At 40.4% G+C, this 27,310-nt stretch overlaps 2 protein-coding genes across 3 annotated transcripts in view; both read right to left on the bottom strand.

Annotated features, from left to right (window-relative positions):
* The window catches only part of LOC106747815 (glutamine synthetase 2 cytoplasmic), a 40,800-nt gene extending 24,777 nt beyond the window's left edge, over positions 1-16,023 (bottom strand). Inside the window, exon 1 of the mRNA XM_014625735.1 lies at positions 15,922-16,023. The gene's annotated coding sequence lies outside the window, so the exon portion shown is untranslated. The remainder of the gene's footprint in view (positions 1-15,921) is intronic.
* A 4,865-nt stretch (positions 16,024-20,888) lies between these two features.
* LOC106747829 (putative peptidyl-prolyl cis-trans isomerase dodo) lies at positions 20,889-27,271 on the bottom strand. Of its 2 annotated transcripts, XR_001374688.1 has the most exons (5): positions 27,209-27,271; positions 26,691-26,887; positions 25,868-26,080; positions 23,761-25,718; positions 20,889-21,887 (listed from the first exon to the last, which is right to left on the bottom strand). XR_001374688.1 is itself a non-coding variant. In XM_014625758.1 (4 exons), exons 2-4 carry the CDS (start codon positions 26,743-26,745, stop codon positions 25,498-25,500), a joined length of 489 nt encoding a protein of 162 aa, XP_014481244.1. In that variant the 5' UTR covers positions 26,746-26,887; positions 27,209-27,271; the 3' UTR covers positions 22,355-25,497. The 2 variants fall into 2 exon arrangements, 1 of the variants encoding a protein (XP_014481244.1); XM_014625758.1 differs by lacking the exon at positions 20,889-21,887 and having other exon boundaries at positions 22,355-25,718.
* Positions 27,272-27,310: the final 39 nt, after the last annotated feature.

Below are 27,310 nucleotides of genomic sequence, written 5' to 3'. Positions count from 1 at the left end.
AATCTACTATCTACGCATCTGTAAAGTTAGAAAACAATTAAAGGCACATGTAATTTTTACAAGTACATATCTAATTTTGACAGCTGTCTGACTATCTATTGCGCACGTTCTTGAATCATATCATAGGTTCGCTTTGTCATAGGTTCGCGTATTTTTTGTATGTTCTAAAGTATGTAAGAAAACAATTGTTGCAACCATCCTGTGAGCGACTGTACATTGATACATATAATCTATTCACAAACATATATCTAACACGGACAGTCCGAGCCAAAAATATTATACGTTGAAGCGCGGTAAACGATTATTTCTTTATGAATTTTTAAACATGTAAGTTTGGTTGATATTCTCTTGTTTTAACTTCAAAACTGTACATCGTAAATCATGTTTATAAATTTAGATTTGTCGAGCTTCTTCGTGTTGTATGAACAATTACCTTTCTAACAATATTGTCACGAACCAACTGTCTAAAATTGCGGCAACGAGGCACCACGTGCACGTCCATGCGCGTTGACGAATGCATTATCAATAACATTTCTCAAAAACCGATCGCTACGTCGCCGATCGTCGCAGAGCGTCTCGCGCATTTTTGCTTCTTTCAGCGCGCAACGTTACAACAAATTGCGAGGTCGCGCGATAAAGTACGAACGAAGGTGGCTCGAGCGTTCTACTGACCTACACTCGCCACCCATCAATGATCCTTATATAGATCCTTCATTTAAGGACTTAACCTCGTTCGAATATATCTGCTTGCGGAAATCAAATATATCGCGCTTTTGCGAGTTGCGCTTCGCGCAACGTCGACACGACTGATAAGGAGATCGATGTCTCTTGTACCGGGGCGAGGGGGACGAGGCTGTGTTCCAACACCTTCCCGATCCGTCGTTCAGGGGATTAGAGAAGTGGTGCGGTGCGGAACCTTGTACTAATCTGTCGTACACCGAAGTAAGTGATATGGCATCGATATCGACTTGTGATCAAATACATAAGTAATGAAGGTACGATAAATCAATGCGAAACGTTGCGTGAATTGTTAATGACTATGCAACTTGGACTCGCTGTACGACTGAGCACATACATACATACGTCTACAGTGTATAGATTTTATATAATACATGGTCGGGGAAGATATTGGCATAATCACGAATCTTGAACGAACGATATGAGTTCGTGCGACTCACATTCCATTTCTCCTTGGCGAATAATTTATCCGAGTTTTGAAAATTGTTAATTATCCCAGTTTCAGTAATTTACGAAAAGTCGTCCAATATAATAAAAAAAATAATAAATCGTCCTATATAAGCAAGAATTTAATTTAATAAGAAGTCCTCCAATATAATAAAAATAATAATAATACGAACAATAATTAGTATATGTATGTTAGGAATTAAAATATTGCGGATTATACGTATAAAAAAGAGTTCTGGATTGAAAATATTGGAAATGTTGAAGAAGAGTAAAAATTGGTCAACTTCAATCGATGAATGAGCAACGTGAATTGATCTCCACTGTCTTTAATAAAATTATGCACAACGTCGAAAAATTAGTTTTCGGAAAAGAGCCTCGTTGTTGAATACATTCTTGGAACTCCTGTACGCGTAATTACATCAAGCGAACGTGAACTCGAGACGCCCGCATATGAAACGCACATTTTCCGCGAAATAATTCACGCATATGCGTGCTACAAGTTTTGATTCATATTTATTCGCACGCGCGCACGCACGGACACCTTCGCAAAAAAATATGCGCGTAAATGCACATGCGGATCTTATATCCACCGTGAAAATAGCGGCCAGCCGCGACACGGTTACAATCGACATTTCGATCGTTCGAAACGCGTAATGGAACACGGAATATTTATAATATCCGGCGACAGATCGTAGAAAATGCACGCGTACGTGCTACTTCGAGGCGACGTCCCGCTTTGCATGGCCTTCCCCTCGTCATCGTCTCGATTTATTCAAACGTTAATGAACCTTCCCCATTATAAAGTACACGGAGAAAATGTTGTAATCAAAATTACTATCGACCGGAATTATCATTGAAATTACTATTTGTGTTGCAATCTTTAATGATGTATACCATGTGCATACAATAATTCATATAATACGATAATATCTCCGGTATAATCCAGCATTTCAAACTTCTGTAGTAATTTTTATTACAATATTTTCTTCGTGTATACGTTGTACAAATTTACCACGCCAAAGACAGTTTCGTATACTTTGTTCCAAAGATTCTCGGAATTCCCGACGCTAGTTGTCCGGCAGGTTTCGTAGGTACGTTCTCAGATGAGCAGCCTCACACGCTGAGCTTCGCAGCCGGTGGACCAAATTGAAAAGAAGCCACAAAAGTCAATCAAGAGCGTCAATTATCGCCGGCCGGGAAGGAGGCTGCTAGTGCGTTTTAGAAATTTCAGATACTCCCCCTGTTACCCCCTTTTACTTCGTAAAAGATCTTTGTACGGAAAAAAATCAATATCAAAATTCGAGACTCATATTCTCATGTATAAGCAAGAGATATTTATAAGTATTGCATATTATACTCTATTTTATATATATATATATATATTTACTTATATATAATAATAAGAGTCTAGAATTGATGGTGATTATTTTTCCGTGTAGCAAAATAACATGCAAATAGGGTTTATAATTCTCATGAACATCATTGTATTAAACGAGTCTTGATGCAATGAAAAAAAAAATAAAATTTGGAAATTATTTCGTTGCACGATGACTAAGCATCTTCCGCAAATTATTTATATATACGCCAAATCGTCCTCGCAATGTGTTGACGACACTTTGGTCGGGATCCAAATTTCGAGATCTCGTCGATATACATTTCGCGAAAATTGAGAATGTTTGTAAATAAACAGCTGGTAGTCCCTCGCAGACAGCGCCCCATCGAAAAATCTGTCCTCTCTGTCGCCTCTCTCTCTCTCTCTCTTTCTCGGCATCAAATAAATATCTGTTGCGGGTGCAACGGTCCAGTAACGTGCCAAGTTTCCGGAATGCACTATTTGTTGCCTCTCAGGGTCGAGCGAACAATCGCAGTGCCAAGTATTTCCGGCGTATCATCATCAAGGACGTTCTCTGCGAATCCGACTCTCATTGCCAAGGATGCCATTTCCTCCTTTCATTCGCGTAAAAATAATAAACCGGCACAGAAAGATACTATTGAACCGTAAGTGGTATCATTTATATAAATAATTTCGTCGAAGATGAATAATCGTTTCCTCAAAAATTTGAAAATGAGAGACAGCTGCTACGAGCGTCTACACAATGAAAGAAATTTGCGTTAAAAACGGTCCAGTGAAATTTTGTGTTATTTTAACATGAAAAATATGTTAAAAAATACATAAGTATAATGTTAAATCAACACATTCACCTTGTCGACATATACGTTTTCCCATGTTAACGTGACACAAAATTTATCTTTTATCTATCTTCTATCTTTGTGCGGGCAATGGATTGCTTTAAGATGCGTTGCGGTTACTAATTAACACGCGCGTATAATCCACGTGGTGGAGATGCAGTCTTGAAGATCAAACGCCAATGACACGCTCTTAAAAGTCACAGTTGAAAATTTACATTCGGTTTAATAATCGCGAGACGTATTGACGGCTTTATGCGACTTTCAAGTTTCTCACCGACAGTCGCTTCGGGATTCATTCCGATGCGATCTGCCGCTGATCGCAGACGCGATGAATGATACGACTCAGTTTACTCATCCCAATGTAAAACGTGTTATCAATTATGTATAAAAGAAATACAAGCAAGTACAAGCCTATATATCGTGGTGTACTAATTAAGCTGCATGACGAGTGGCAACTCGCATATCCTTGCCAAGAACGCGTGATCTATGAGAATAGTATGTGTGTGAGTGCCAATAATACGTTTGGAAAAAAAATTTCTCCTATCGCGATTAATGAATGTGTCAACTCCTATTCAGACTCGCGATCTTCGCGAGTGTATATTTACTCTTATTCACTTCGCTGCAACCCTGCATACCTCGTATGTTTTACTTGTATTATATGTAACAGAAAAAAATTAGTATCAATTCTAGACTCATATTCTCATATATAAGCGAGAATACACAATCTTATATGAAGATCAAATTTGCTCTTATATCCTATTTAAAAGAAATTCTATATAGTTCTCTTGTATTGAGATTAATTTTTTTCTGTTAAATACACAAAGATTTTAGTCAATTGATGAAATAGAATCTGTGCAGGCGTTTTTAACTTAAAAATGAAATACATAATATTTATAAATTAAATCATAAAAGAGTTTCAGCATCGTGGGTATTATGTTTGAGAAATGCAGCCAGCATATAATGTTGGCTGTTTCTTTTTTTACGATCTTAATCGATATGACAGAAGCTAATGATAGAAGCTCAAACACACTTAGGCAATGCAATCGCATTGCCAAGCGCGATTCTTATTGTTAGACCGCGTTCTTTTGAGAAATCTAAGATCGCCGTGCTTATGTAAGCGCCCACTTGATTTAAGTTCCCGTAGATATACGCATTTATTTATTGTTAACCCGCCCTATTTTCGACTCCCATCCATCGTCTCGCGGAATTACAGCCGACGTGGCTTTCTCATGTCCTTAAATCTCTCGAAAATCGTACTACGCGTCTCCAAATAGAGCCTCAGGCGGATTCGAGAATTTTGGCACGTTACGATTTCCTTGGATTTTACACCGTTCGGATCGCGGATTTTCATATCGTCATTACGTATTTCGCGTTCTTTGCAGCGTAAAATCCTTTGATTCAAATTTTCGCGGATTCTTCCAACTTTCCTTTATGCTTTGCTTCAGTATTCCTGGGTCGTGCGTCCTTTTATATCGGTCACTTTTAGATTTTGAATTCCACAGAGGCCAGGCTCTTCGACTTCGGCGTGTCTGAATCGCGGAAGCCGAGTTTCTCTAGAGAACTCACGTTGCAGCGCGCAGGATCCTTATATGACACTCCGCATTCTGCGATTACAGCTAGGTTGCGAGGTTGCTTGCATTCCTGGATTCCCAAGGATAAATCTCTCGGAAAGCCGCAGTATCGGACAAAAGTTCAAAGAATCGCTCGCGAAGCGCGGTCGTTAGAGTACTCAACGATTCAACTTCGATACTCATTAGGATTTCCCTTTGTCTCCTTTTACGGGAATAAATCGGTAACTACGTCGTTTCTACTTGTCTCAAGCCGGATTCTGGTATATAAATCGGCGTATATGCTTTAACACTTAGTGACTAATATCTATAAATCGTATGTGTTCAGATATATGTACAATTATGTATAATCTATTTATGTACAATATATGTACGGTCTCTCTCTTTCTCTCAGAAGATACATTTTCCTATTGGACGCAACGGTCGTTGCGAAACTCATCAAGGAAAAGAGTTGCAACTTTTAATCATCTGACTGTGTGTATTAAAAATATAGTGTAAACTACAGTGAGCGATGTCCAATTTAAGTACGGTAACGAACATGTTAATAAAAAAAGGTACAATGTATATTACAATTTCTCTCGCAAGTCCATGCATAACTGTACTAATTTATCATGACGTCCGTGCATAGTTGTGCTATCCATCATGATGTCCGTACACCAAAAAAAGAAAGGAATTCGTTGTCCATTTAATACGACTGATATTTAGCTGCCAGATCTAGTTTTTAGCTGTGGGAGCTAAAAGCTACAGGAGGTACAAGGACAAAAAGAAATTAGCTAGAAAACTGAATTTCAATTGTATTATGTGGACAGCAAATTTTTACCTATGGGAGATAGTTTTTAGCTGCGGTAACTGATTCTTTTATTCCGGTGAATATTTGTGCTGCGTAGTCTGTACTTCGAGACGAAACTCGAATTTGGCTTCCACCTTTCTTCGCCGATAACCTTCGCCCTGTTTTCATTCCTTCGACCATTCACCGTGCACGCTACTTTTCCTCCACGCTAAAGCGGAGTCTACGGTGCTGCGATGCTCGATCACGGAGAAGAAGGAGGAAAAGAAGGAGAAGAAGAAGAAATACCTTGGCTACGCCGACTTTCTTTGTCGCCGCTGGCGAACGGGGTTGTTCATCCGCAAGGGTGACGCTTAAACAGCGAGCGGAGATACGGGCGCACTGGTGGATGCGGTTGGCGAAGTAGCGGTGCCGGTGCAACAAGACGCCAACGACGACGACGAGGATGTGTATAGAAGACGCTCGCAAAAACAGTGTCGCGTGTGAGTGACAGGTGCGCCGAATGCGGATGTACGCGAGCGCGACGTCGCGACGCGCGCTACGACGACACGACGAAGAGACGCGTCATCCACTGGACGAGGGAGGAACGCGCGGGTCTACCCTCTTTATACTTCCCCACTCCCACTACCGAGCTAAGCACGCGTCGCATGTACACCACGTAAGTCCATTGTATGTACACTTAGACGAGCTGTATCTCTCGACAGGTTACCCTTATTTCGCAAGGCATTCGCAATCAGCACACGAAAGAAATTTCAGTTGACAATTAGGAGAGATAAAAATAGACAGATAAAGAGGAACGAATTTGTCAGACTAGTTCGCACTTCAGACGTACTTTACGAGGTCGTAAGTCATTTTACGCGCACGCGGAACATTCTTGCTGGATTACATACTGATAACATTTAACAGACTTGTATCGCACCGCAATAGTATGTATTCTCATCAAGGCCAAAGTTTATATGTGACAGCAATAAACGAATAGTTCGATCGAATATATTTTTATTATTATATTTTTAACCGGATCCTCTATATAAATTCATCATGTATATATGTACACGCAATATATTTCCTTCGTATAAGACTATGGTGTCTAAATAACGATGTGCAGTCGCAGCTGCGTCGTTGCTTCCCAAAGTTCGATTATTTTCCATCACGTATCTTTCCGTTCCATGAAAATGTCGTGATGTGAGCCGGGTTCGTCGAACGTGCAGCAAATGGACACGCGCGACATAAGCAGCAATGGGAATTCTCTTTCGCGTGGAAAACGCGAGAGTCTGAATGGCGTTTAGTAACTAATTAACGTCGGCTAAGTAGTCCCGCTAATTCGTCCCGTTGTCGTTCCCGTCCGCTAATGCGATAACCCAACACGCTAATCCCGGGCTAAAAGCTTGTGAATTACTCGCTCTTTGGCGAGCCACTCGGCAAACACACGCAGCGGAAGATTTGTCGTCCGACAGGAAGACTCGTTTTCGGAAATACGCATGCAGAGTCTTTGATAGGGTAAAGCTGTTTGTCTCGGCGAGTTTCGCTGTCAAAAGCCGTGGCTTTCAACGGCGCTGTAAAATCCGGTTTAGTCCTCACATAAAGATCTTAGTCATCGCAATTTCCCGAATTCTCCTAGGTCTCACGGAATCTGTACTAACTTACTATGTTACTATCTTTACTAACTTTGCTACTTTTATTGGCAAATTTTCCCAAGTTATGTACACTCGTGGACAGAACTGTTGCGAAACACTTCTTTCCGATAAGTTGACGAGGTGAGTTGAGAGACGACGAAAGGATCCGTAAACTACGTGATTTATTGCAAATCTTCGATCCACCGGTCCTGGGATTTACAGTCCGCCGACGTTGCGGAATCCCCAGTCTCGTTCTGCCGAATTTACGGACCGCCCTCGATCCGGATTTTCGGACGTCGAAGCTGCGCGGATTTGGCAGAGCGTCTCGACACTCCGGCGTCAAAGCAAAATCAAACGATCTATGATTCAATTTCACCTAGAATGGCCATCCGGTCCGTTGTGCGTCACGTATGTTTACCTTAACGTAATACAAAGCCGCCGTCGCCGCCGCCGCCTCCCGATAAATCGCTTCCGATCTATCGCGTCCGACTCCGCGAAGGCTACGCTCTACTCCGAATTCCATGAATACTCGTCGGCTCGTTAATATCTCATTAGACAAATCTAGGCGGGCGCGGATGTATAAGGTCGGCGTGCCAATCGCGTGAGCTTTCGCAGTTTCCCCGTACGTTTCGGGTGTGCGAGACGCGCGCGCGCGCGTGTCACGTGGAGGCAGGTGATTATTACGTGCACGACACGCGCGTCCTGCATCGCCGCACGCGTGATACATACAATCCCGATGGTGGTGGTAGGTAGAACGTCGGCAATCGATTGTGACTTACGTTACATCGCCATGGTGACACGCGAAAACAAATACATGTGCGATCGCGTAGACCCACGCGCTGACCCACAACGAACTCTTCCCGCGCGCGCGCGCGCGGGTTCAGTGTGTCACGTGTACGCTAGAAAAGGACCGAGAGAGAGAAAGAGAGAATGGAAGAAACGGAGGAAAAAAGAGCCAGCAGTCTTTGTGAGCCGCGCGAGGAAAATGGCAAAGTGCCGTAACCACGCGAATTCGAGCAGCTGATCGACAAACTCGAGGTTACACGTGGACGTGCCTCTGGCGGGCGTCCAGATGAAATTAGCTGTCCAGGTAGCCGGCGACCTCCCCGAGATTACCTGCTTGCCTATTTCGCGCAATGTCGTAACGTATCTAGTTATATGTATGTTTGATTACAGTATCTAGTGACTTTTTCTATGTACCTTTATTTGTAACCAGTTGCATTTCTCATTCCATTAAGGGCCACTCTCACAACTTCCGATTAACTTAATCGACCGGTTGAGTATCGGCCGTGATTGGTTGTTTCTGGTCAATTATGCTTAATGACGAATGCGATCGGTCAATTCCAGTGGAATAATCAGCGGATTAAGTTAACCGGTATCTATGAAACTGGCCCTAACTGAATATAACTGTGTATAGTTAGCGCAATTTTTTTACTTTCCTATATTTACAAAATGTGGTGGGAAATATATATATTTTTTTTATTTTGTTCTTTTCATTCAATATATCCCCCGAAAAATATACGAAGTATATCTAGATATATTCTCATAGTATCCATATCTACCCAATCGACATGTTTATTGCAGCTGTATAACATCAAATGTAACAATATCTAGGTATTTAACAAATATATCTGTTACAACACTGATTTTGCCGACGAGCCGACGCGTATCAACTGACGATTATCTCGGCCCCTCTCGATTGAATTCGGGTCACGCACGGTAAAAGATTTTGCGTCACAAACGGTCCAGCTAAGTTTTCCTGTTACCTTAACATATACATTAGAAACACCGATACGTTACACAAATACGTTAAATTAACATATTCACCTTGTCGAAAATTTGGGCGGACCATTTCGCAACGCGAAATTGTTTACTGCGTGTCCCACGCCCGAAACAAGTCGCACTTCCGCCCGCTCGAGAGGCCGCTCGCGAATATCGCGACGACGAGCGTCTCGCCCCCTTCGCGGCTTATCCGCGAATAGCCCTTTATCGACAAATTTATGCCGATGTTTCGTGTCACGGCGCTCGCTCGCTCCCTCGAAACACCATCGAGGCCTCCGCCTCGTCTAGCTCGCGCTACCTTGACCTACACTGCGTAGTTCAGTGTGTCACGTGCACGAAACGGATCGAAACCGAGTTCAGTATTCTCCACGACTGCCTGACTTTTCTCCTCGCGAACTCGCATTCCTCTCTCTCTCTCTCTCTCTCGTGCGCGCGTAACGAGTCCCTCGGAAAAAAATCCCCCACTCTTCACGAGATCTCTTCCGAGATCTTCATTCGACGAGTGTCTTGCGCGCCGATCGCGATCGACACATCCCCTCCGAGAATAATTAATTTTTTGTAACCTCGCTTTGTCTCCTTTTTTAGCCGCACACACATATACGCGACAACGATCGCGATAATAATTGCGAGCGCGGTCGTCGCGCGTGATCGATCATTCAGCGCTATGTTAAGATCTTTATTCACGAGGCGGACGACGATTCGCGAGGCGCGATACGTGCGCGACCGCCTAATTACACGGAATTAAATTCCCACTCGTCGATATCCCCTCCTTCCCCCGCCGGCTAATGAAATTTAATACACCTGTTTGGTTGTATCCCGCCGCATAATGCCACGTATCAATTAATAAGTCAACGTGTGCTTGATTACCGCGGCGATAATGTATAATTTGAATTCTGGCTTTTCGCTAATTGCACCGCCGGAATAAACGCCCGCAACGATCTCACCGCGACGTTATCTCCCGTTTCTAATTATTTCACGTATATCACGCGAGCTCGACGACGACAACCGATCAGTAACAAATATGTTGTTGCGCATCCACTCGATCCGCGAGCGGCTCACGTGAGAGTTTTCGCACCTTGACAACCGAGCGCAAAAACCAAAAAAAAAAACCAGCTATCTCTCTCTCTCTCTCGCTCGTTTGCGAAAGCACGTCGTCATTAATAATGATCCATCGGCTCGCACATTGCATTGTTTCACGCGGCAGGCGAACTGCACATGGTAGCGTTATTTTCCATATCGCGCGGGAAAACATCGTTCACGTGTTCGGGCGATGTTTTCCGCCGGGACAGATTCGCGAGACCAATTAATTAGAACGTAATGCGAGTCTGTCGCGAGAAAATCGAACGGACCCACATGGGTGTGTGTGTGTGCGTGTGTGCAATCGGAGAGATATCGTGTGTAGAACAAAAAAAGTAAGTGAAAAGGGGAATCTACCGTTACGGGTGGCATTAGACAAAAAGGGCAGATAATGCACGCTGCGCGCATTTGAAACGTCAGCGACATAAGTGTGCGATAAAATCAAGCGCGCGATGGCCAATTAACGTTCGGTGTGAATTAAAAATCGCTCGCAAGCCGCGGTAGACACCGGACGTATATCGTTATTCCGCGGCACGACGACTGTCGCGCGTACGTAAGGGATTTTTCCGGAAAAATTGAAACTACAAACCGTCCACGGATTTTCCGCCGCTTTCGACGAACTATTCGGAGAGCGTTCAGAGACAGGACCGAGGAATCCGAGTCGCGTTCTCACTGTGTTTTGTCGAATTACAGATTTAACATAAGGCCAAAATTTCGACTTAAATATAGTTTTACAAGTTTGTAAGGCGCGGTTGTAAGTTGCTCGTTCCTGCAACCATAAAATAATATCGTAAGCGAAATAAAAATAATGTATTTCGCTTATACACGACCTTGCATTGAGACCTGCCATACCGGAACTGGTTCTTACAGACAGTGTCTTACAGATTTACATCCGTGCTCTCACGGACTTGTAGAATGGGCTTTACACACTCGTCACAGCGGAAGCACAAGAAATGATGAAAGAAAAAAGGGAGGAGAGAAAAACAATTATAATTACTCGGCCAGGTGTGACGCGCTCGCAGCGCGCGCGCAAGACTAAACCCAACGATTGTATCCGGTGCATAAAGCTTTTACGAGATTCGACATTTTTCTATTCTCGCGATGTGGGTCAGTGTCGGCAGCAGGTAGTTCATTTACTTACGAGCACGTCACAAAAGATCGCCTCGCGCGGCCTATCGCGCACGGAATGACAGGACAGCTTATCACGGAAATTAACATTGCGGCACTGCGGTCTAAAACTTGACAGTTTTGCGAAAATACACACAGACATACACAACACAGACACATGCACCGTTCGCGAATATAAGAGTATGCAATTTTTAATTCGACCTCGCGTCGCCGCGTTCCGATGTGAAATTATCCTGGTAAAAATTAAATTTGCATCTAACATTGTTGATAACTAATAGTGTAATACTCGCTTCTCCCAGCGATTAGATAATAACTAGAAATAAGTTAGCTGATGATGGGACGGAAGAAATTACAATTACATGATGAAAAATTACAACTAGTCGCCAAGCGGTGATGTAACACTCACTTCTGCTTTTTTAAAGATTTTTATGGAATAACGTACCACACAATTCTGACTTGCAGTTTTTAAATGGTAGTAGCTGGTATACAGTAGCTACATTATATATTTTAGAATATATAGCGCTATCTACTCTATTATATTTATATATTTATATTACATTGATATGTAACGGCTAGATAACGGTTAGGTCACGAAAGAGATTCTACATTTTCTAATACAGCTAATCTAGCCTGTATTAGTCAGCTACTAGCTTTTGACTCAGGCGGACTAGATAAATTTCTATTTTGGTAGCTCGTGTCGCTTCTCCTGAGGAAAAAACTATGAGAATATGAAAATTTACTTGCTATACTATTGAAGAACATTAATGATACAGCAGCATGGAGTTTCTCCATGATACAGCAATAATTTTTTTTGCATCCTTGTAGATTTTCCGTACGAGTTCGATTAGCCTTGCTACGAATCGCACGTGTTCGCCTTTGTATATTAAAATCAAAAACGTCCGAGTGAACCGAAAAATGCGAACGAAGGGCAACTTTCCTCATGAGAAGTCGGTCGTGCGAGAAAACTGTCTTTGCACGTCGTCGACGAGGACGAGAGCTTGTTATAATTTTGCGTCTTTTGTCGCGCGCGAACAAAGAGATCGGGAGCAGTGAAAATTCTGCGCTCGCAAAAATAGCGACTCGGAAGCTTACTCTAGCGTGTCCAATTCCGAACGAGAGAACGTATACCAGTCTCGCGACGCGGAACTGGTGCATGGCAACATACCGAAAGAATGATAGCCAACAATGCCATTACGAACAATGAGCGCATTACGGCATAACGCGTTTGCCGGCTCTTCAAATGCGGATCCGTGTTACCTGGCGAATTGCTAATACTGAAAATCATACTGAAAGTCGCTCTCGAATCTCTCCTCAGTGCCGAACAAAAAATATGACGGTCAGGAGGAAGCAGCACCAGCAACTAAGAGTAGCGAGCACGGAGCGAAATTAACTTTGAAGAATGTCCTGAAGTGACGCGAAACACGCATGGAAGGTCTTGTTCACGGTAAGAGATGAATTGCCGCCCGATGAAAACAAAATTAGCCGCAATTAAGAGAGGTGCGTTTGTTTACGCTCACGTTTATGTGAACGTAACACACACACAGGATATTCGTAATGGCACCGAGGCCAGGTAATCATTTTCGCGGCGATAACTTGTTATTGCCGATAACGATAACGAGAGAGGAGATATACGGATGCATCGAGCATAATTAAATGCAGCCGCCCGGTTGCCTTGACATTGACCACGTGAATGCTAGGAGTTTCCCGTTCGTTACGGTAAAACCTTGTCAAATCGTAAAGTTTACGCGGCAATCACGATAACAGGCGGTGCATTTCTACTTCGCAAACGAGGAAAACTGTGGAATTTCTCTCTTTCTCTCTCTCTCTCTCTCTCTTGTGTTTTTATTTAATTTATTTATATTTCTCGATTTATACTTTATTCTAGTTTATCTTGTGCTGCTTTAGTTTAAGTCTTACTTTTATTTATTATTTCAACGCCCGAGACGAAATTTTTTTGATGCTATTTTGACGCTCTCAAAGATGGTTTACGCCTGCTTAGACGGCCTTTAGATTAATAAAAGTTTACTTTGACGATACACTTTTCAACTTCTCTTTTGAACCTTTAATTCTACAGATTGAATTTTAATGCTATCTTTAATAACATATTTTGACACAAAAACGACGAAATAAAAATTTAAGGTATCATCAGGTTCAAAGTAGGAGTATAATTGTATTATTAGAATTTAAATTGAATATATTCTGCTATTTTAACCCTTATTGTGTTATAAAATCAAAGGTTCAATATAAGGCCAAAATTTCGACTCGGGTTTTTAATTATAGTTTTATATAGTTATGTAGTTTTAGTTATTATTTTTATTAATATGTTATATAGTTCATAGTTTTTGTTACTACTCTAGTTATATTTTTAGTTTTAATATGGCAAATAACTTGACGTGCGAATTTGCTTTCCGTGGTAGCCTCCGGCATTAATGTAAGTACACCTTATACTTTGCACAATTAATTACTTTGTTCTACTCATATTACTATTTCCTTTATTATTAGCTTCGTCTATCCTGGCGCTCCACTTATATCCTATGAGGATACTGTATCCCCAGGATGTATCAATAAATATTCTACTCTATTCATTCTTTCGTCGAGCACTCGTTAAAATTAGGCCGATATTCGTAGTTCGATCTTATGTTTAAGACCGTCTTAAATTCATCTTCGGATGCTTCATTGCCAATGAAACGAACTGTGCAGCATCTGGAGATAAATGTAAGATCTTGCAAGCATAAGATTCAACGACTACGACTGTACAAATACACCGGCCTTAATCTTTCGCCGACCGAATTCACGCGATATGCTTACATGTCGCTTGCACAGTTAAACTTAATAATCACTCGGTGTGCGACAAATCGAGGCGTAAATAATACTCGCGAACAATTTCGAAACTGTGTCGTACACTGCCAATCTATCAAACGGTTGATGGTGAATCACTTTAAATGAGAACGGAAAATGGAGCTGAGGTAATAGTGAGAAACTAAGTGCAATTTGCAATAATATATAATTATGTAAAGCGCCTCAAAAGCGGAAATGTAGGTATTCATACACTGGCAATTTGTCGGGAAATATGTTTTGATCGTCTCAACTGTGCCCTGCAGCGACGTAATATTTTTCTAACGAATCACTGCCATCTTTGATGAGCCCATAATAATTATCGTGTTTCTCGCCGAGAAGCGTATCCTCCAATGTCGTACTTCTCTCATTGACCTAATCAATTTTGACTATTCTTCGAGGGATTTGATTCGTAATGTGCGCTATGAGGTGATAATTGTACGGTGGGCCACAAACCACAAACCGAATAACATTCCGCAGCAGATATTGCAGCAGATATTAATCTGCAGTAGATAATACAAATTCTGCCCTGAAGTACGACAAAAGTAAGGCGTGAATATAAATAGCACTAACTTTCACATTTAATCGTCTTAAGCTTCAATGAAAAACTTTAATTTTCAAAATTAAAGAACAATTAAGGGTCTTTGATATACAGTCATAAATATAATTCAGACCTATAGAAGCCAGATGTCAGAAAAAGGCGTTATTACGACGAATACAAATAATGTAATGAATTTAATTACAGCTTGAGTTACATATTCAAAAATGCAAAAATACTAACGTTCCAATTTCTTTCAGACCCTTTCCAATTTTAATATTAAACATACGGAATTTAATTTCAATGCAAAGAATAATGTTCAAATCAGCGCAAAGGTTCTTAGAGCTACATTGAAAAAAAAAACAACTCTTTTTCTTTTTCTTTTTTCTCCTCTGTGTTGAGCGGAGATTAGCAGATATATTGGACAGAAAAATCGCTGATTTATCGTTCGAAAATCATTCGAGTCAGCGACATTTGCAATTGTGCTTCTCACGTCACTAGATCGTTTTAAAAGGAAATCAGATTTGATGTAGAATTTTTTAACCCTTGATGCAGCATCGTAATATTAATTAAATTAACATGTTCGTTACTGCGGTTTATTTGGAGAATTCTCCCCACAGACCACTTCATATTTGTTTTCACGTAATTGTGTAAAACAGACTTAACTTTGATAACTTAGACATAAAAAAGAAATTTACTGTCACGCGCTAATTTTTCGTGAAAGGTTGCAACATTTTTTCTTGTAAGTTTCGAAACATATCCTGCGCAATAGGAAAATTTGTTTTTTAATAATTCTCAGAAAGTTTTCCTCAAACATTTTCCTATTGAATACGAGATGTGCTGCAAAACATATCGAAGTAGCGAAAAAAGTATCGTAACCATTTTATGACTGATCATACATGTGTGACACTCGCGAGATGTGTCAGAGGATTAATTTATCCCGTTAAAACATAAGTAGATTATTTCCTTCGCTCGTTGGAAGATCTCTAAGAAAACTAAAAAAAGCGTAAGAATCGTGAAATATCAATTCTTACGAGCGGTGAAAAAACTGCCGAGATAAGAAATTCAAAAACTAAAATCGATTCCAAGGAATGCCGCGACGAGGCACGCTGAGGGTTGAACAAAATCGATGAAAACTCGTATTCGTTTAAATTTTTAGACAGACGAGTTTCACGACACCCCCTTCGGAAAACCACCGGTTGCATCGAACAGACTCACCTTAGGCTGGTTCACAAACGACGAGGGCTGCTTGCTCGGACGTCTTGCTGAGATATCCTAGGACGCGCACTGCTCAGCTACTGCCTGATAACGCGATCCGCGATACTGTCGCGGCGGCCGGCCCGCGATACTTATGTAGGGGAGCGTTTCAGCGCAAGCGTCGCTCACCCCGCGCTGGTCGGCGGCGGTTTCCACCTCTCCGTGATGGGCATGATTATCCAGCATGATCGTGCCTTCCATCGTAGATCGTTACATGTCGGAAATTCTCCCTGGTGGACACGCGGTGCCCGCGAATCATGCAAATTGGACGCGCAGGAAGACGCGCGATCGGGCTGCGAAATTAAAGTATTCGCAAAATCAGAGACGAAAGATCGGTCGAATTAACGCGATAATGTACGAACCAAATGCGTTTTGGTTGAAGGAAACAGAATTTCCGTTTCGTACGAACAAAATTTGTCTTAGGCATTCTCTTTCCTTTCCAAATCAAAACACGTTCGATTCGTTCTCTTTTCTCCGTGCAGACCTGAGTCGAAATTTCAGTTCTACGTCAAGTCTATTTGGTTCTACATTAAGTCTTCTTTAGGTTTGGTCTTCTTTAGATAGCTATTGTGCTCATTTGATGCTACAAACGGGAAATTATTTCCGTTTTCTCCACTTGAAGACTTAAAGAGAACCAAATGGGACTATAGTTTCGGGAATACGGACACAAAGGGTTAAGATTTCTTTACTCACAGAGGTGCCTATTGGGAAATCAGCTTTGGGATGCGCTTGTTGTTTTCGAGTTACGCGGTGTATCATAGACGTTTTCCTTAGATGTCATGATCCTTTCATCGTCCTCATCACCTCTTCGATCAGGACCTTTAGAAGCGCGACGGTTTCAGCCAAACAAAAGTTCAAAAAGATTTTTTTGTATTTTACCATCTTTGCGTTGCACGCTAAGTGTACTGATTGTGATTGCATTAACAATTCTGAGAGAGAACTTTAGAAAGTGTTAATCTGATTGATATCGCGGCCTGTGATATATATTTCACGCAAGTCATGAGATCTCGCTGTCAACCGCAATAAACGTGATCGTCACCACAAAATATAATTTTCTGTTCCTCAAGGAGAACCGGCTTCGCATATCGACGTTTTCTGTTCATTATTCAGTTCGTTCGAGGAAAATTCTGCATGATAATAACTGCATGTTTTAGGTATACGATAAAGAAAGTTTATTTCACCATTGCGAAAGTCTGTTTCATTTTTAGTCGAAAGGTATCATAACGTATGCTTTCTGCAAAAAAAAAGAACCATGGACGAGACCGTTCATGAATAGGTGAATATCGATGCGGTAATCGATGCCACCACCATTCACGGGAGAATTTTCGAAATTATCCGAATGTGAAAGTCGAGCGCAAGAATTGTAATACAAAGTTTTCCAGTGCGTATGTTAACATGTATAAATAGCTTTATAAGATGTTATCCCATGGTAAAAATCTCCATAAATGAAATAAGTATGTGTGCACACACAAGTACAAAGTACGCTTCAGATAATGATGGTATGAAAAAATTTGCTTATATATGAGAATACGAATTTTTAATTGAACTCGTTTTTTTGCGTATAGCGAATTTTTTAAATCAATTTTATCGAAAACAAAGTTTCGTGCAAAAAACATATAATCGTGATCGCATCAGTGCTGATCTAATATAATGTTTTGATGATTGCCTCTACTCGCACAAACACTCATATATATATAAAATTTCACACAAATGTCAGAAGTAGATATAATACTGTCGACATATTTTTAACTCCATCAATCTAAATCAAGACGTATTTCTCACCGGAGCTCGTAATTTTAGGGTCTCCTTAATGAGTTACTAAAAAAACGAGCAGTATATAATATTTACCAACGTCTACGAAAAAACTTTTATCGGCGTACATCTGTAAGTAATCATAATCACGCATATGTAATTACGCGTCATTAACTTACGTACCGGATACTTATATGTGCAGTTAGTTCTATGTGTTACGTAACGTGTATACTATACTCAGAACAATTTCGTTTAATAAAAATAACAAAACACCGATTCTTCTTGCGAGGTGTGTGAAAGCGATCGAAGATATAGGTTCTTCCACCGTTTGAATTTCGTTTCAATAATAAAAGAAGATACACGAGAAAAAATACTGTTGAACTCATAAGGAATTAAATAAAATGTATAAAAAAATACATAAAATTTATAAAAAAAAAAAATAAAATATATAAAAAATATATAAAATTTCCAATAGTAGCGTAATTAAAATTAATATTATTCAATGGCAAATATCATTAAAACTACTGTTATATATTGTTTCGCTAATTAAAGTATTAGTTTCAATGATGCCGCTATTGAATCGAAAAAATTTACTCCAATTACGCCTGCTGTTGGACATCCTCATCAGATTCAACGGTATTTCTTTTCCGTGCAACGTGTAAAAAAATCTCTCGTCTCTCGTGTAACCCGTCATCGTGTAATTAATCGCGCAATCAAAATCAATCTTTTTGATTCGGTAGCGATATCATCAAAGCAAAATGCGCATAATATAGTAGTTTAAAATGATGTTTGCCATGCAAATATCGTTTTAGCACAAATATTATCGAGCGTTTCATCGCGCTGAGATCTCTAGCGATCGAGCGATCGCGTGAAAAATATGGCAGTCGGTCGCGGGAAACGACGACGCCGCGGGGAAGATACGTCTTTAACCTGAACGACGCGCGCTCCGCGTCCGGGCTCGTTGTTATACAATATATAACGACGCGAATTAAATGTCGAGAAAATACCATTCGAGAGAGATACCAATTTATTCGACTCACTTAAGGGGGAGGGAGGGGGGAGGATGAGACAAAGGCGCGGGGTCGTTTTTGTCGTTGCGTGCTACGAATTTCCTTAGGTTCGGATGTCGTGACCAATTGACGGCGGCCGTTAGTCGTGGGGTCGCTCAGATGAAAAATTGGAGCTTGCGCAACCGATGATCGCTAATGGTAACTCGCTCAGGGTCGCGCGGACACACGCGTCCTGGAACGGAGATGCACGCACGCGAGTAACGTCAATGCAATTGCGTTGCCGCCGTCGTCGCCGCTGGCTGTTGCTTCAACGACGATACGTACCACTTTAAAAAGGTAAATCGCCACTCAAACGCCATCCGTCAATAAATGACGTCATGAGTGTCTTCCGCGCGCACATCGCGACGCTAGGCTAAATTTGAGGGATTTTGATTTCAAGAGAAACACGCCATCTGACTCCCGACAACCGATCTACGCCATGATACGTATTTGAATTTTCGAACTTTCGAAACGCACAGAACAGAGGAATCGATTTGTGTTAAGAAAATTGTATAATTTCATAAAAAAAATTATTAAATTTATACCAGGATCCGGAAAATATTTTGAATAAATTTGACACTTATGCTGGACTTGTGACATGTTTGCGGATACCTGAACTTATGAAATACTTGAAACAAACAACGAATAACGTTTACTTCGAACGCAGTATGTATTTCTCTGTGTGTACTGCGAGCCAGCGCGAACAACGACGACGGCGGAATAATCGAATCGAGAAATGCCGATCGCTGCAAGATCGCTAGAGAAGTGCCGTTATTTGTTTGGTTAAGGGTGCGCCTCTCGGCGATCCCTCGCCGCACGCAATTTTCGACGTGTCTTTCTCTGTTCTGATAAATGGGCTTCTTTAAGGTCACATATTAGATTAATCGTTAATGGGCACGCCGTACGCCACGTGCATTAACCGTATCGCCCCATACTCGGAGGAAATCCGCCATTCAGGGGCCCCTCAGCTGGGAACACAGCGCGAAACTCGTTCCAAATTATTATGTAATCGCGCGTATCAACACGCACTCGAGCGACCTGGGGACGCGATTGACGTAATTCACCGCGATACGTCCCGTTCGCAATTCCACCTAATGATGATGTATCAATAATCTCCCCGTTCGACCCTCTTAAGAGGATATCATTTTAGACATCGTTTTGGAAGCTCTTAATTCCGCGGAGTTCCTTTAGAAAATCAAAACGATGCCATATAAAGTTGGAAAGCGATAAGCTTGAAAGTCTCCACCGTCGGAAGAAATCGTTACTTTCTATTTCACGAAAATACAAAAAATAAAAAACATTATTTATAAATAATCATGGTAAACCACGGTCGAGCATTCGGTCGAGCACGATCGAGTCAATTAAAATTTATCTATAATCATTTAAAAAAAAAGAAAAAATCCAGTTGATCCGATTAAATATTCCCGAAACATAATTTAATTATTCCCGAAACATAATTCCCGAATCGAAATCTCATTTTCATATGTTAATCATTTATGCTTCAATAACCTTGTTGAGAAAAACAATATCACTTCCCGCTCCGAGTATGTTAATTATCAAATTACTGGATAATTATAGAATGATAATGATATAATAATAATAATAATAATCATCATCATCATCATGAAAATCATAATGATAATAACGCCATCGCTTCAAGAATAATATATGTTGTTAACTATCTCATGCATGGGACGGCAAAACTACATATTGCGTTTCCTGCTTCAAGGATGCGATAGTAATGCGAGCTTCATCGGCACGACAAAATGCGTAATACAGTGTTATTATATCGTGCGTAGGTGCGTACGCGCTGGAATCAGTCGAGTAATCGGCGTATCGCGCATTATTCTCTATCGAGATAGCGTGGCCACTTTAACCCCTCGCACGCTTAATGAGAACCATTTTAGCAAAGCGGCCGCAACTGTATTTGTGAAAGACGTAAACCACGGACACGATCGAAGCCTATTAAAATATTCGAAACATCAAATCGAAATGCAAACAAAAGTGCAAATCAAACGAATGGTAACATACAGTTACAAGAGATGAACCGCGAAGGAATTTCACGAGAATTTCTCAATTTTCAACATTCTGAAGGAAACGAGGTCGGAAGCGTCAGAAATGTGCACATACATACACATTTTGATGTTGTTTAATATGTATTTTGTTCATCGGTAGAAGCAAACTGACGAGTACATAGTGGATCGATGGGACGGTCTTTAGATAACATCACTATTCGGGGACCGTCTTCTCTCCCATCGCGGAAAAAACAACTGAGATTTGCAATTCACGTGGGACGAGATCACACGGCAACAGAGAGTAATAATAAATGTGCGTTTGATTCACACAGTTCAACAAAAGAATTATTTTTTTGTGAACATTTGAAACGAGACTAGTCATTTTCTGTAATTTTTTTGGATGCTGCAATACGAATCCGGCTTCCAAATTGCTCCATCAGTTTATCGCAATTTTGAGAAATTTGGCTATGGCGTTGATAAAATATTCGTGGTTAAATATGGGGTTTCCCGCGGAACATCAAATATCGTAATTACGATATAATAAAATACGTGAAAATAGCTCTTTTTTATAAACTGCAAATCTTTCAAAACCGTAACGTGATGGAGCAATTTGGAGACCGGATTCGTATTCAGCATTCAAAAAGACTACGGAAAATGACTAGTCACGATCTGGTTTCTTTTTTTTTGTTGAACCATGTTAAATACACAGAAATCGAAATCGAAAAATCCCTACGATAAGGTCCTCGAACGTCGTACGGTGCTTCGATCGATAAATGACAGTTCAATTAAACATCGACGGTAACATTTATTCCCTACGAGTAAATGTGAACGACTCGATCTTAGAACATAATTGGTACAGTGACTCACGACACAGTAGCTACGCACATTCGCCGATCTGCGATAATATATTGCGGGCGATTACAAGCTTTCAATCTTTTTCGTGTATCCCATCGGCGTACTTTTCGCGACGGAACGTTACACGCTGAAGTAGCAATTGCGTAATCTCGTCGGCTACGATCTTTCTGCCGGAGGCAATAATCCGCAAGTTCAAGTGTGTGTCTATCCAGGCATTTCGTTACCGCGTAGAATTTCCTGCTCCTTTCCCGATATCCTGCGTACAAAGAGTGTAAGACAATTTTAAAAAATTGACGTTATTTTATCTCTTACTTATATATATATATATTGCGTATTTTTATCTAGACGAGAAGCTGTGAAGTTTCACCGTTACAAAATTATCGGCCCTTTTCTGAATTAATCATTCCGTGATCAGGTGCAAATACTTGTGCAAGTGGTTTTAATTATACAAAAATCTCAAGTCAGATCGTCTGTACTCGGGAAACGGGACACGGATATTTTATATTCTATATACAACTGAACTAGACAATTCTGGAGCAATTTCTCTGAGTCACTAAATCACGAAATGTGTTAGGTAGTACTCGAAAATACAGATTGCACAAATAAGCCTGACTATGGAGAATCTGTGTGCCCGTGGAATTTTACGAATAAATCTCGCAGATGCAGTCCAAAGTCTCGCCGAAGCAAAAGTTTAATATAGGTAAACAGGTTTAACATATGTAATCCTTTTGCGTTATGTTTATTTAACGCTTGCTTAAGCATGACAAACGAGTGCGAGGAATCTTAACGATGAGCATGATAAATTCATACATTTCGTTAAAACGTACGTTAACCTGTTTTTATGCAGCGTAGTTACAATAATTTTTCAAAATCGCTAGTACTTGCATCTTACACTAGCCCGACGCGTTCTTAAGCGCTTTTTCGTGCATTACAAATTATTTAATAATATTTATTATTTGTTTTCGAAACCAACCATTTCCAACAGATCGTTCGTCAAGTTGCCGAGATATGAGAATGAAACATTTCGAGTATGTTTGATTGAATTTATTGAATTTTTTTCACTTGCCCACAACACGTTCGCGCGAATTGGAAATGGCGTATTTCGTAAATGCGATCTGCACGTTTTCTGTCGCCCGCAATATCTTCAGCTGTGATCTTCGTTTCTCAACGATATTACATGTACATGATAGTACATAGAGATTTGCGTTTATCCGGGCTAACAGTGGAAAAGCTTATAGAAATGCCGAAGTACATATCGTTCCGTAAATGCATCGAGTATCGGAAATAAAAGAAACGAATGAGGAAATAAAACGTAAAAAATAAATTTATTATTTTCTACAGTTTACACAAGTCGGAATCTTTTCGATTATAAAATCACAAACGGTAAAATCTCAAAACTGATATTCTATTTGCCGAAATTGTACATATTATTACACAAAACAAACCATCATCAAATCATAAAATCCACACGAAACAAAATATCCCTTCAGTTTTCTATGTAGCACGTATTTGTCTAGTAAGTAAAATCAATCCCCGTAACACACGGAAGATAACTTTGAGTTAAGATCAAGCTGTTAGACAGTAATATTGACCGCTGAATATTTGGCGTCTATTGAGCCGGAAGACGCATTTAACATTATGCACAGTGATGCATTCCACACTAAGATAATAGCAAATAATTTTACCAAGGAGCGAATAACTTGGTAGTCATCTCGTTACCTTTGTAATTAATATTAAAATGTGGTCTGTCTGCAATGACAATATCGTCCTTTCTTGTATATATAGACGATATTACGGTATATAATAAATATTTGTATAGAGTATATATCAGGAATTTTTTTTTTAACCGGTATATCAAAAAATACCGTTTTCACACCGATATTTTCCAGTATTATTAAAAAAAAAACGATCCATGCATTATAGACCAAGATGAAACAAATAAATGTGTCAAGGAACGAATAACTCAACAGCTATTTTGCTCTTTCATTGTTAGTAATGATTATAGACTATGGATAGCATAATATCATCCTCTCTATACGGACGATATTGTAGTATATAATATATATTTTAATATATTATACACATAAAAAAAAGCAATAAATGAATTTGTCAAAGAGCAAATAACTTACCAGTTGTTTCGCTCCTCCATTATTAGCAATGACAGGTCTGTAATAGTTTCTGGTATAATATTGTCTTCTCTAGAAACAGACGATATTATAATATAATATCTATAGTGTATTATATATTATACACTAAGATAAAATAGCAAAAGAATAAATTTGTCAAGGAGCGTATAACTCGACAGTTATTTCGCCCCCTTAATTACTAGCAGTTCCACGACGTTGATATCATCTCTCCTATATAGACGATATTACAGTATATCTACGTAGTGTAATATTATATGTTACATACTAATATATGTATATATTTATAGGACCTATAAGCGCCCGTGCACGAATATTATAGTGCAATGAAAAATAAAGAAAACATTAGTTGAAATATCTGAAATAACTTCAACTAACTTCACACACTTTCGATTATGCATCGCGACAGAGCTCCTATTTCCTTTATTTTTAATTTTACACCCATGAACTCTGTAATGTTGACCTTCCTACAAGACGATGTCAGTATAATATATTATATAGTATAATATTATATATTATATACACTCTATGTGATGATAGGAAATGAATTCATCAAGGAGCGAATAACTTAATAGCTATTTCGCTTTTTCGTGATTAATAATAAACTACATATCGTGAATAGCATATCGTCCTTCTCCCTATACGGGCGATATTACAATATATAATATTATATATATCATATATTATGATAATAGAGCAAATGAATTTATCAAAGAGCGAATAACTCAACAAATTACTTCGCTCCTTTATTAACAGTATTGAGACCACTGCGAGAAGTACGGCATAATATCGTTATTTCTATACAAACAATATCATATCCATAATAGAATAATACTATGTATTATATATTATACAACTTAGATAATAGCAAATGAGTTTATCAGGGAGCAGATAACTCAACAGCTAATTCACTTCCTCTTATTATTAGCAATAAACTGACGTCTGACGCTATAAATCGTCCTTTCTATATAGACGATGTGTTGTTATATAATATCTATAGCAATAACATCGTTATTTCTATATATTATATTGTAACGTGGCATTCCTGGGAAATGCAACTACCGCTTTTTGCAGTTTTTGCGATTGCATTGTCAACATATTATTATCTTATCGTTAAAGCACCGAACTGCCGACGAAGCTAACGATAAAAATACGAAGTGCTTTAACTCAAGACAAATCAGTTAAGTTTGCAATCTGGTGATAAGTAAAAAAGAAATCATCAGTGCAGATGGGAGAATACCCATGTTGGCATAAAAATTTGCTATTTATTATTTATTTATTAATTATTCACCGTGTCGATTGAGTAAGATTATACGCGGTGCGGCATTCACAGGCTGCGGCCCGATTCATACTTACACCGCTGCAGGCGCGTCATACTATACTAATATCCGATCCGTCAATTTCTCAAAGTTTACGCCTTAAATTCTTACTGTGAACTCGACCTTGGTGAACAGTAAAGATAAAATGACACTGCGCTGTAAGCGTGAATCAGACCGCAGCCATAGTCCGATCTTATATTTAAGATCGTCTCAAGTTCATCGTAAGATGCTGCAAGAGCCGCTCTGTTGGCTATACAGCATCTTGCTAGCTGAAGATTAAGACCATCTTTAAATATAAGATCTAACTATTGAATGCTATCCTACGGTAAAGAGAGAGATGAGGTCGAGAGAGGGACTCCTAGTGTACCCGCCGCAATTCAAGCTCTCTTCGAGCCGAACTGACTTATGCGGTTCGCTGGATGATGTGAATTCCGCTATCTGTATGCACAGGCGAAGATAGCTCGCCGATCTTCAGCGCGAACGCGGCCTGCTCGAAGGGCTTCTGCATTGCGCCCCGACTGAAGGGTCCGAGGTCACCGCCGCGCTTCGCTGAGCTGCAGTCACTGTATTTCGAAGCGAGCTCGGCAAACGTTGCCTTACCAGTTGCAATTTGTTCTCTAAAAGCTGAGCGAAATATTTTCAGTATAAGCGGATCTCACAGCAAAAACACGTTCGCGGTAGATTATAAAAAATATAAGGAAATGATTGAAAGTATAATTAAAACGGTTCTTTTCATAGAAAATATTTAAAATTTTACAGAACTCCGGACTTACATTTCACCAATTCGAGAGCTTCTTCTTTTGACCTGGTGATGGTTTCTTCTCGCCATGAGGAAGGTCGACGTGAGCCTGAATGTTTTACGAGAAGGTGAGAACATTGTACTTCCTCCGGTCCGTCGACCTTGCCATTGCCGGATGGATCGGCTGGCTTGTCAGGCCTGTCCCATTGACTTTCCTTGGTATAAATATTTAAATAATAGTGTTGACCTACAATAGTTTCGTGTGTCAGAGATAGAAATGAAGACCCAAGCTGTGCTGTGTTAGTCAAGTTACGCTTGGCTTAGCTTGCACTTGTGCGTTATCATGTACATAAAAGACAAATTCTCACAGTGGATGAAACGGAGCGAGATGTCCGATAAGTACGTAACAAACTTGCCAGTAAGTTGAACATTAACGGAACAATTAATAAACTCTTATAACACAGATTCTCCTACCATGACTATAATTTTACGCTGGACTCATACATCGTTTAGTATCTTCCGACAGGATTCCGAAATGTAGTCGTTCGAAGCAGCCATAGGCTGGCGTGCGTTCGTTAATTCTCCTCGAATCGAAAATTCATACTCGACGTACCAATATTACAGCCGGTTGGGAATGCGAGGCAAATTAACTCGAAGAGCGTACTGCCTCGAGCGCATCGGATTGATCGTATCAGCGAACGGGGAAAAAATGCCGGCCGTATACGCGGGGCTCGTAATCTCGCCGGTGATAAGCGCCCGCACGAAATTACGACTCCAGCCAAATTCGCCGATCGTGAAAATGATCGTGAAATGATGCTGTATCGTTCGTAGATCGGAAATCGCCGATCCCGACGCACCTGTCGATCTGCTGAGGCGTTTCTCCCAGCCCGATGGTAGTTCCTCGTCCGCCATTATCGCTGAAGTATTTTCGGTATATTTTGCTTCTCCTCTCTCTGGCTCACGTCAAACGTCGCTCGTCTCCATTGCGCTGAATCCGACGTCGTGTGCCGCCTCTCTGCGCCGTCGTGCGCTGTGTGCCTCCAGGTCGGCCAACCTGCCAATTACGAATCACCCGTAAACATGACGTGTAACCGGGAATCGTCACTAGGAAAAATAGTTACTCAGTGCCGGTCCACAACAGGACCAATCGCAGTTAATTATTTTCTTCATATTTTACTGTCAACTTCTTAAGGCTTAAGGCTTAAAATACCTATTGTAACCTATTGTGGACCGACACTTACTCAACGTGATTCTTCTGCAACTTCTAATTCAATTCAATCTCAATCTCCAATACGTAGTCCGATACGGGCTTAACGGAGAACGTCACTTTCGTCACCGACGAGATAAGAGCGAAGACCTTACTCGTCAACCTTACCCGAGATTTTTAGAGTATATGAAGAATTTCGCTGCTTGATAACCTCCCATCGGTAAATTTTGGCCGCCGATTTCCGACTCACGCTTACAGCGCAGTGAGCGT

The sequence above is a fragment of the Dinoponera quadriceps genome, unplaced genomic scaffold, assembly GCF_001313825.1.
Source record: "Dinoponera quadriceps isolate SergipeBrazil2010 unplaced genomic scaffold, ASM131382v1 scaffold2358, whole genome shotgun sequence".
In the NCBI taxonomy this organism is placed as follows: domain Eukaryota; kingdom Metazoa; phylum Arthropoda; class Insecta; order Hymenoptera; family Formicidae; genus Dinoponera; species Dinoponera quadriceps.
The sequence above is the reverse complement of the archived record's forward strand: the minus strand, read 5'-3'. Positions and strand labels throughout refer to the sequence as shown.